A 10,950-nucleotide genomic window follows, 5' to 3' on the forward strand; every position below is an offset into this window, starting at 1 on the left:
AAAGACAAATATTGTAGAAGTTCATGTACATATGATATTTAAAAACAAAGCAAACCCAAAATAAAACAGACTCATATTTACAAAGCACAAACTGATGGTTGTCAATTGGGAATATGGGGGGGGGATAAAGTAGGTGAATTGGATTAAAGGTCTGCTTCTCGCCCTTGGAGTCCACTCTGACATGGGCTTGGCCCTTGAAGGAGGAGCTTGTGGCAGCCACAGGTTCCAGGTGTTTTGAGCTCCAGACAGGATGATGGAGGTTGTTTGCAAGAACTCTCTAGGTAAGACGGTCCATGTTAAATGCAACACTGATGGCACCATCGAAGCTGGTCACAACCAACTGGTACCCATTAAAACAAGATCATCCTGAAGAAGTGGGGCAAGATTTTTAAGGACCATGTGTCTCTGGGGGACTGTGAAATCCATGATGGGATGAAGCCAGAGCTTGATTACCAACAGAGCAGAATTCCTCCCCCACTACCCTGCCCCACCCTCCTCTCGCCCCCCTTCTCCTCCCCTCTTCTCCCACCCTCACCCCCACACTGGTATGAATGCCAGTTTTTATTTATTTGTTTTAAAGATTTTATTTATTTGAGAGAGAGAGAGAGCAGAGGTGGGGAGGAGAGGGAGAAGCAGACTCCCTTTGAGCAGGGAGCCTGATGTGGGATCACGATCTGAGCCTAAGGCAGAGGCTTAACCCACTGAGCCACCAAGATGCCTCAGGATGCTAGTTTTTAAAGACTCATGTTAGGGGCACCTGGGTGGCTCAGTGGGTTAAAGCCTCTGCCTTCGGCTCAGGTCACCATTCCAGGGTCCTGGGATCGAGCCCTCTCTGCTCGGTGGAGAGCCTGCTTTCTCTTCTCTCTCTGCCTACTTGTGATCTGTCTGTCAAATAAATAAATGAAATCTTAAAAACAAACAAACAAACAAACAAAAACCTCATGTTAATAAAATCTTTGAAGTTGCAAAAAAAAAAAAAAAATTGTTCCTGGAGTATTGACCTGCCATAGCCGTCTGAACCCACCCTAAAGTCCTGGGTGGGTGGACAGCTCCCGCAGCACCTCCAACCAAGCTATCCACCCAAGGATGGCAAAAGGCAGCAAGGGTCTGAGGGCAGCTGGCCAGAAGCTGTAGGAATCCCCTGCCCAAGTTTGGACCCCCTCCTCCACAACCCTAACCCTTCTCCATTGCCCCTGTGATTCCAGCCAGAGCTGATATTTCTAATTAGAGGATGTCTTCATAGCGTGTAACCCCTGAAAGGGGTCTTGGTCATTTGGAAGAGGACACAGTGTCCCCTCTGGCTAGGGGAATGTCAAAAAGGAATAATTTGGTTTGTTTTATGTTGTTTTGGGTTTTATTTATTTATTTGTTTTTTATAAAGTATAAAAATACATTTTTATAAAATACAAAATATAAACATTATATAATATATATTTATAAATAATTTTATATTATTTATTTATCTTTTATTTTTTTAAAGGTGCTTGCTTGTTTAGTGTAAATAATAGAAAATCTTAGTATCTTTTCTGTAACACAGATTAACACTTTAGTGTCATGTTTTAGATGTACCTACTATAACAAAGCAAAAAAAAATAACTAAGTATTAAAATACATCATGGGGACATAATGTACAGCTGAGAGAATATAGTCACTAATATTGTAACGACTTTTGTGGTGACAGGGGGCAGTTAGACTTACGGTGGTGACCATTTTGTAATGTATATGAATATCGATTCACCATAGCTTATACCTGAAATTAATACAATATTGTATGTCCATTATTCTTTAATAGTTTTTTCAAACAATAAGCTTGGTAATGTTCTGACTCTGATTTTCTGAGAGGTCCATAAATAGCTTTCTATTTATGCCTCCACTGAGGCATAAATAGTATTTCTGAGCTCAGATATGAAGTGAATTGTCTAAATGGCCAGGAAACTGTGTGAGGTGAGAAAGTCAGAGCCTCTGAGTATTGTTTTAAGTATTACTAATCCTGGCCACTCTACTATAAACTGGCTATTTTTTTTTCATGAAAATATGTTTTTTTCTGAGATTTATTCCTCTAACAAAAAGCAGGCTTTATTTTTTCTCGCATTATTTGATGTTAGCTTCCTTTCACAAATATAAGAACCCTAAGAATGAGATTAGAAATCCAGTGTTAAGCGATTTTGAGGGTGGTCTGTATTCCTGGTAAAACAGTGCAATGTGGGCATTTCCAATCTGGGATGTTAAAAATAGCTTTCCCATCAAAATCCTGGAGCTGATCTAAAATCACATGACATGGCAAGAATTCATCCTCAAAGTAGAGTTGGCTATAATACCACTTTCAGTGGGGAAATCAGTGTGATAGCAAATATGCTAAGTATAGTACTAGTTGTTATTAACATTATCAGTTATCATTTTAGAAACACATATTTCAGTGATGAGCAACTAATGACTTACCTTGCCTTACAACTTGGTCTAAGACATCATCTGAAAGACAAGAAAAAAACATATTTCTTCATTCAGCCAAAATTTAATGAACACCTGCTCTGTGCTGGAGATGTGAATAAGACAAAGTATCTGTCCTTAAAAAATTTACATTCTTGAACAGAAACAGACAATTAATGTACTTTATTTTAGTTAGTGATGAGTCCTATAAGAAAATAAAATAGGGCACTGTTATAAACAAGCGTGGAGTATATAAGAAGGTAGGGATTTCTCTTAGAGATAGGGATTATACACTGAGTAAAGAGAAGAATGAACAAATGAGCTATTCAGTGGTATTGGATCAAAGTTCCTGAAAGAGGAGAATGCAAAGATCCTGAGGCAGAAATTAATTTGTATGTTACAAAAACAGAGCAAAGGCCAATATTACTGCAATGAAGTGTATGAGGCCAAGAGTAGTAGGAGCTGAAATGGTAGAAGCAATATTTTTCCACCTGCTTACCAATTCCTTAATCAGAATTTTAAAAATCCTATTTGTGTGGCTAAACTCTAATATGAAATTAGATCCCCTTCTCTAATTATTATTATTCCTAGATGTTATTTCAAAGACTATTAATACATTTTCTGAATTTTTCTTTGCTAAAAAAGCCTTCAAGAATTTAGAAATAATAAAATAACTATCCATCACAGTTATAGATGTTACGTTTCCTAAAGATGCCAATATAAATGTAGATGGCTGTAGAAATCGGTACAGGTGGGTATAGATGTCCGTGTAGGTATAGGTATAGATATACACAATTTCTTCCAAATACAAGCCCATGCACATTTCTGCCCTGAGTCAGTGCTAACAAAAATCGTTTCTCATCTCTGGTCTAATTCAATTTCCAGATTTGTACATGGGTAGATTAAGGTTCATGAAAGTAAGCAACCAAATTGACCAATGAGATGTTGGCATATTTCCTGCTTTCACTATATCCTGTGATTTTGATGCTGATGGGTTTAAAACATATGCATATTTTGTTTTGTTTTGTTTCTGAAAAGCAGAATTGATATTATGCTGCAGGAAATGGGCAAAAAAAAAAAAAATGATCAAGGTTTCCAAAAAGTCCCTACTTATGCAAGAATACCTTCCATGTAGCCACATCAAATATGATGCTTGAATCAGTTAGATGCAAATGTGATCTTCTTTAGAAACATTCTTCCTACCAGTGTTCATCATTTGCATGAGCACATGTTAAGGGAGACAAGTCTGCATTGCACTCTCAGGGATTTAAAATGTGTCAATTAGATCAGTTACATGCAATCGCAAAGGGGAGAAATGTTGTCTTTTTTTTTTTAGAAAGTACTTATTTTCAGTGTGGCTGAGGGGACCCTGAAATGTGAGGGGAGAACCCGTATCTAGTGTAGGTGGTTGTATACTCCAGATTTCACGTCTCAATTTAGCATATTGTTCTCCACTCCTAAGATTGAATGCTCAGTACATTTTATGTGGTTTCGAAGTAACTTTCTTTCTCCCGCCTGGGGAAGAAGTTGCTCTTGAAAAGGGAAATAAACACATCTTATTGTTGGTGACGAAAAGTGAAGAGCCCTGGAAAAAATACTGTTCTTAGCAACAATTAAAGCTATCATCAAGGGAATTAAATGTTCTAGTGGCAATAGGAATATGGCGCAGTTGGTTGGGTTTATTATAAAAGAAGAGATATTATATCCACTGCTCCTATAATTAGTTCAATGGTAAGAGACAGTATCCTGGGGAGAGATAATAGAGTGTGTATCATAGTTAGAAAAGAAGTTTAGTCAGCAGAGATTCAGATTAAACATAAATATAAAAGAAAAGAAAAGAAAACCACAAGTAATAAGTGATCAAAGTGCCAAGTGGCATAGCTATGTCAGAATTTGAAATGTGAGGAGACCACATCTGAAATTATTGTTAGAGTTTTTGAGAATAAGAGACTGATTGAAACACAATAAACTATGTTATTTATTGGGATGCACGCAAATGTGTATTAAAAGTCAATCTTTGTTCCAAAGGCAGCTTCAACCAAACATAATGGGACTTGGGGTGGGGGTGAAGAGGTAGTGCGGGAAAGAGAGAAGGGAACAGACTGTAGTACCACGACACTCTGTTTGAAACATGTGCTATGTGAGGGTTCCTGAACCCAGTCCCACTGACCTGAAATTTAAAAGCAGGAAAAAAACAAATCTCTGAGAATTCTTTGACTTTGAAGATGAGATCGTAAAATATTTGCTTCTCCTTTTTCAACGTTGTTCATCGTTGCATTAATAAAAGGAAACATCTGCTTAAACTTTCAGCAGGCTGCTTTCTGAAGTCCTGAAAACTCATTCAAACCCAGTATATGATTAATGGATTTTACAAATTCTGCATGGGGATGGTTAGAAGAAGAGGAGAAAGGGGTCTGTTCATTCATTCATTCATTCTTTTTTTTTTTCAGCAATATAATAAATCATCTTAAAGGAAATCTGCCAAGAAAGTAGTTTGACCCCATTTGAAAAGAGGGCAACCCAGAATGAACCGCTTATTCAGGATTTATAGTTGCCCTTAGAAACTCAGCAACCATAGGGCCTTGAACCAGAGGTATAGAGGTTAACACGTTAAACCAAGGATCAAAACTGAGGCACATGGACTTCTAAGCTACTATCTGATACTCTGTCTGTTCCTGTTACTCCTCTTTTTTGAAGACAAAAACCAAAAATCAATTCCTCTAGCCTCTCAGCTTCTACAACTTTCCTTCCACAGTACCTTGACTTGGGACAATATAAATTAGAAGTGAATAGAGGGAGGAAAAACTCCCTTGTCTTTATTCCATGGGGCCATTGCTTTTAAAATATAAGTAAGATCGAACTTTAATTTATAGCTGAGAGTTCTCCAAGGTTTAGTTTCTCCTCTCTTACCTGTATTTTCCTCTCTCATTATAGATTGATGATGGCGAGCAACAGAGCTTTGCTAGGTATGGGTACAAAAAATAGGCAGTAGGAAATAGGAGGTTTTTGCCCAGCCGGAGCTGGGAGGGAAGGGGAAGCTCTGGTTTTAGAAACAATGAGAGGAAAGAAAGTAGTAAGATGTGCCTGTTCCCACCCCTACCCCAAACAAGCCTCATTTATAGTCACTTTGGGTGTGTAGGTCATTTAAAATGTGTGTGTGTGTGTATCTGTGCCTCTCTCTCTCTCTGTCTTTCTGTTCTTCTTTCTCTCTTTTAAGAAGGAAAGTAAATGTCCACACACTGGTTGATGACATATTGGCTTGGAAGATGGCCAAAGATAGATATATTTATCAAGCACAGCTGCTTCCATGTTTTAAAAGTTGGTCTCTGGAGCTACAGCAAATATCATGTGTGATTTTACTATACAAGAAAATGAGAGGAAGTAAGCGTTATCAACCTTTGCATGCCAAATGCCATTTGTAAACATTTATAACTAGAAAGGATCTCAAGGATCAGACTGGTGTCCTCAGAATCACCTGGAAATCTTTAAAAAATTAGCATATCTCAGCCCCTTCTCTCAAAATTCTGATCAAGCAATTGCTTTGAGGTACAGAATTGTGTATTTGTTTAAAAAGGAAAAAAAAAAAGTCTTGGGTAAGTCTCAAGCACACTCAAAATTGGGAACTTCTGACAATGCAGCTTTTTCACAGTTGGCGAATGGTTTTAGTTGTCTGTCGCTACATAACAGATTACCCAAACTTAGGTGCTTAGCACAGTGTACATTTCAGATCTCACAGTCTGGTGGACTAGTCTAGGCACAGCTCAACCCGTTCTTTTTCTCATCTTCTCACAAGATTGCACTCAACATATGGACAGGGCTGTGTTCCTTTCTGGAACTCAGAATCCTTGCCCAAGCTCTTAGGATCTGGGGCCGAATTCCTTGTGACTGTAGGATGGAGGTTCCCATTGGTGACTAGCTATCCTGAGGGCCCTCTCCTCCTACTTGACACTACAGTTCCTCCCCAAATGGTCCTTTTACAAGTCTACTGTAAACCCCCTCATCCCTAAACCACCTTACAATGTGGAACCTTATTCCTTTAAGCCAGTAGGAGAAGCTCTTGCTACCAGCTGCTAAGATACTGTCTTATGTAAGCCCAGAGTGGCTGTTCCACTACCTTTGTCATTTTCTGTTGGCTGGAGGTAAGCCTCAGATCCTGCCCACACACTCAAGGGGAGTGTGTTATGTAAAGATTTGACTCACTGGGGTCCCCTTCAAAGTTTAGCCACCACAGGGTATGCCAAAGAGCTCAACTGATCACTTGAGTTTGTATAACTATTTGGCAGAATGTTAGTCTTATTAGTCTGGGTGATCTTCTGATAAATAATTAATTACATTTTACATTTTTAAAATAGAGTATTCATGGTTAAATGATGGTATGGGGGCATGTGTTTCCACTTTCTTACTGAGCTTGTCATAGAATGTGAAAACCAGTTTATGAGTTTGCTCATTTTCCTCGTATCCTGTAGGTTTAGAATTTGTGTAAAAATACTAATAGTTAATTTAAAAAGAACCTTTGGCCCTAACATTCAGTGGTGGTTTGAAACATGCCAATTTCTGCTAAAGTGTGATTTTCATGGCACTTGGAACCACTTTTTGAGTAGTCTGCAGTTGTAACTGGAATCATTCATGTGGCAAACATTTTGGCCTAAGGAAAGTTAAGTATTTGGCAAAAACCACAGCTGACAATGTGCGTTGAAGCTGTTTTCCCATTCTTAGCACTTTTATCACTACTTAAATATTTCTGCAGTGAGCATTACATAAATATATGAAGAACCTCAGGAAAAAGCTGGTCATTTTAACTGACCTCTAGCTAAGAGAACGTGTACGAGTCTGAAATTTAGTGGATCCCCATCTGTTTCTAAATCTCTAAAGTCTGAAATTCGCAGTTGAGAAATTCTTTCCAATGTCTTATTTTTTTTTTTTCTGTTCAATTTAAAGTTTCCATCTTGATACACCAGTAACAACTGTGGGCGTATGTTGAATGTGTTTGGGGAGATACCAGTTTTTCTTTTGCATTATTAGTTCATTTAAATACAGATGCTATGGTTATAATTACTTGTAATACTCCTGTTGGCACAGAACACTTCCTTAAGCCAGTTCACCTAATTTGATTAAGAAATTACTTTTGAGACATTGCAAACACTCAGGTATACCAATGCAATATCATCAGATTTATTTCATATCCCTCTTTTGGAAAGAAATATAATTTTGTACTTACAGCTGATTCCTCATTATTCCAATCATAATCTGCTCTCCTTAACCATGTAAAGACAACCAGGCTAGAGGTAATTAGAGTCCTGCAGCATGTGTGTATCCTTACCATGTATGTTTCTATACCTCCACTCCATATAGCTATAAAGGTCTATAATATTATTTTGTTCTTCTATTGCATAAATTTTACAGATGTACTTTTTCAACTTGCTTTTTGTGCCCGATGTTATATTGTGAAATTTTGCATAGTGATTCATGAGGAGCTAGTTCATTTATTTTGACTATTGTAGTGTTTTGTTATATAAGAGTACTATGAATTATTTACCCATTTTTAATTGAAGGACTTCTAATTATTTACCATTACTCATGGTTAGGAAAAATGTTTCAGTGAACACCCCTGTAAATGTCTCACTGTGCTTATATGGGGGTGTTTCTCCAGGAAAATTCTGTTTAAACTTTTTGTACTGTAATTCACAGAAGGAAATACATTTTATCTTGGGACTCATGACCTGCACACAAGCACACAAACCTATGTATTGAAAGATACTTACCTTTATCTTTTCTATATTCACATGCATATACACATGTGCACATACACACAGATATATGTATATGATGAATAAAATTTACTCTGGCATTTTGAGTTCTGTTCTAATAAACTAAAGTGGATAAAAACCTACTAAATTGAACTGGAAATCTTTTAATGGGTTATAATCAGCACTTTTAAAAATGATGCCATAGGTTATATATCTAATACCAGAACCTCTACGAAAAATAGGCATTTTCAACTTCTTCATATTGCTAAATTGCTTTGTAGAGAGTTTGAGAAAATTTACACTATCACAGGTGGTATAAATAAGTTTCTATTTCTCTTTATTCTCTGTTTTCTTTTTAGTTCTTTACATCTTGTAGGGTTTTGTTTGTTTGTTTGTTTGTTTTTTGGACTGAGGTATATGTGACAAATAAAAAAATATATATATATTTTAAAATCTACAACTTGATATTTTAATGTATAAATACATTGTAAAATGATCATTATGATCAAACAAACTAACATATACATCACCTCACTGTTACCTTTTTTTTTTTTTTTCATTTCTTTATTTTCCAATTTTGAGAACGAACACTTTAGATCTACCTTCTTGGAAAATTTCAAGTATACACTACAGAATTGTTAACTATATCATCATGTAGTAGATTAAATCTCCACAACTTACTTATTTTGCATAACTGAAACTTTGCACCCTTGAACCAACATCTTTTCATTTTCCCACTAGTCCCACTAGTCCCTGCAAACCACCATTCTACTCTGTGTTTCTAGGAGTTTGACTATTTTAGATTCCACATCCCAGTGAGATCATGTACTATTTTGTCTTTCTGTGAATGGCTTATTTCAGTTTTCTCAAATTCCTTGTCCAGATTTGGAAACATGATCAGGGATCTGGAGATTATCTGAAAGAATCATAGTAAGGTTTGGTAAGACTCATTGCACTGAAATGGTACAGAAAATTTATAACATTATAGGAAATAGAATGTGAGATTACTTACCTATGGGAAGCCACTATTTCTCTAGATGTGCCTCCTACTCATTACATAAAAGAAGATGAAATCTGGGTTCCTCCAAACCTGTGGCTCCTTTACTTTGCATAAGTTACAGATAGCACCAGTTTTTCCCCAAGAGTAAAAAAGGGGAAGTTTCAGGAATCTACATTAATTCTCTTATACCCTTGATCTCTTGAATATATTTTACATGATGGAACCATTATTACGTCAAATTGAAAGCACCCTACCAGAAGTCATAAGGTGACTAGGGGTCAGGGGGTGAAGAGGATGTTACTTCCTACTTAGTGGACTTCTGTTTATTCAAGTTTCCTATATATTCTTTAGTCAGTTTGGGCATTTAATATTGTTCTTAAAAATTTCTTTTAATAGTGTTTTCTAATATTTTGTCATAAAATTATCCATGATACTCTACTAAATTTTTAAATATCAGTTTTATTTCTGATGATAGCCTGTTTTCAGCTATGATTTTAATGTTGTTTCTGTCAATTATTTCAAGTGTTTCCTTCCTGTTATTTCTTTTTTCTGGAATCAGCTTTATTTTTGCTGAAAATTTTTGTGATCCCTCTGCCAATGTTGCTGTTCTGGTTAATTTCTGCATTGATTCCAATCTTTTCTTTCCAATTTGTTTTCACATTCTCCTCCTTTGAAAAAATCTAATTTCTTTAGTTAAATACAAAGACCACTATGGTGCTACATTTCTTCTTTTATAATACGTGCATTTAAAGCTTAAATTGTCATGAAAGACAGTGTGGTCATCGCACCCCTTAAGAATTTAAAGAATCCAGTATGCGCTGCCATTCGGTTCCAAATATTTCATGATACCAAGTATAATCTCCCGTGTTCTCACAAGAATAACTTGTTTGAGTGAAGTGTTCTCTAAATGTCCATTGGTTAAGTTTATTCATTAGATTCAAATATTTTCTAAACTTGATGTTTTGTTCGGACAACATCATCAAGAGGATTGGAACTAGTTACAGTTTTGCTGAGAATCTGTTTCCTTTATTATTTATTTTTCCTAATTTTCACAATCATCTTAAAGTTTTTTCTGTAAGTGACTATGTGAGGTATGTTAAAATCTTCCACTATGATTATGGAATTGTCTATTTCTCTTTTTAGCTCTGTCATCTTTGTCTTTACATATTTGGGACTGCGTTACTGTTACGGATGCATTCAGGTTTAGAAATGGCATAACTGACAGTTGTGTGACTTCAGGCTTTATAGAGGTTCTCTCTGCTGCTAGAGCATTTCACCTGCCTCTTTTCAGTCATGCATCATCTTGTTTAGCTCATACTCCCAGCTAAATTTCCTTTTTCATTTCTCACATCTGGCAGTGCATCCTCCACTTATTTTTCCTTCAGAGCTGTGTACCTGTTGTTGCTCTCTCTCTTAGATTCATATTCAGTATTTCTGTTTTGTAACGGGAAGTGGATCTAGGTTAGTTCAATCTGTGATGTGGCCAGAATCAGAAATTCAAACGTTAATTACTTACCCAGAGGAAGGGCTTCTATTCGAGCAAAATAAATGTTATCTAAGTGACCCTTATTCCAAACAGAACAAGACAAAATAAATTCCCGATTGCAACTTATTTTTAGGATTTACTGCATTATTTCAGAACTTGCACCTTATTGTTACTACCACTCTAACAATATCACTATTACTCTTTCTTTTAATAATGGTAATAATAATAGCTAATTGCTAATATTTATGCAATGCATACTCTCTCCTAGCTACTTTTTGAACTGCTTTGTG

General features: G+C 36.4%; 1 protein-coding gene across 1 annotated transcript; it reads left to right on the forward strand.

Annotated features, from left to right (window-relative positions):
* Positions 1-250: 250 nt before the first annotated feature.
* On the forward strand, positions 251-10,502 carry LOC132008079 (ubiquitin-like protein 5). The gene is given in 3 exon segments (XM_059386463.1): positions 251-326; positions 329-460; positions 10,318-10,502. Coding segments are annotated over 3 exon segments (393 nt in total).
* The last annotated feature ends 448 nt before the right edge of the window (positions 10,503-10,950 follow it).

The sequence above is a fragment of the Mustela nigripes genome, unplaced genomic scaffold, assembly GCF_022355385.1.
Source record: "Mustela nigripes isolate SB6536 unplaced genomic scaffold, MUSNIG.SB6536 HiC_scaffold_36, whole genome shotgun sequence".
Classification (NCBI taxonomy): domain Eukaryota; kingdom Metazoa; phylum Chordata; class Mammalia; order Carnivora; family Mustelidae; genus Mustela; species Mustela nigripes.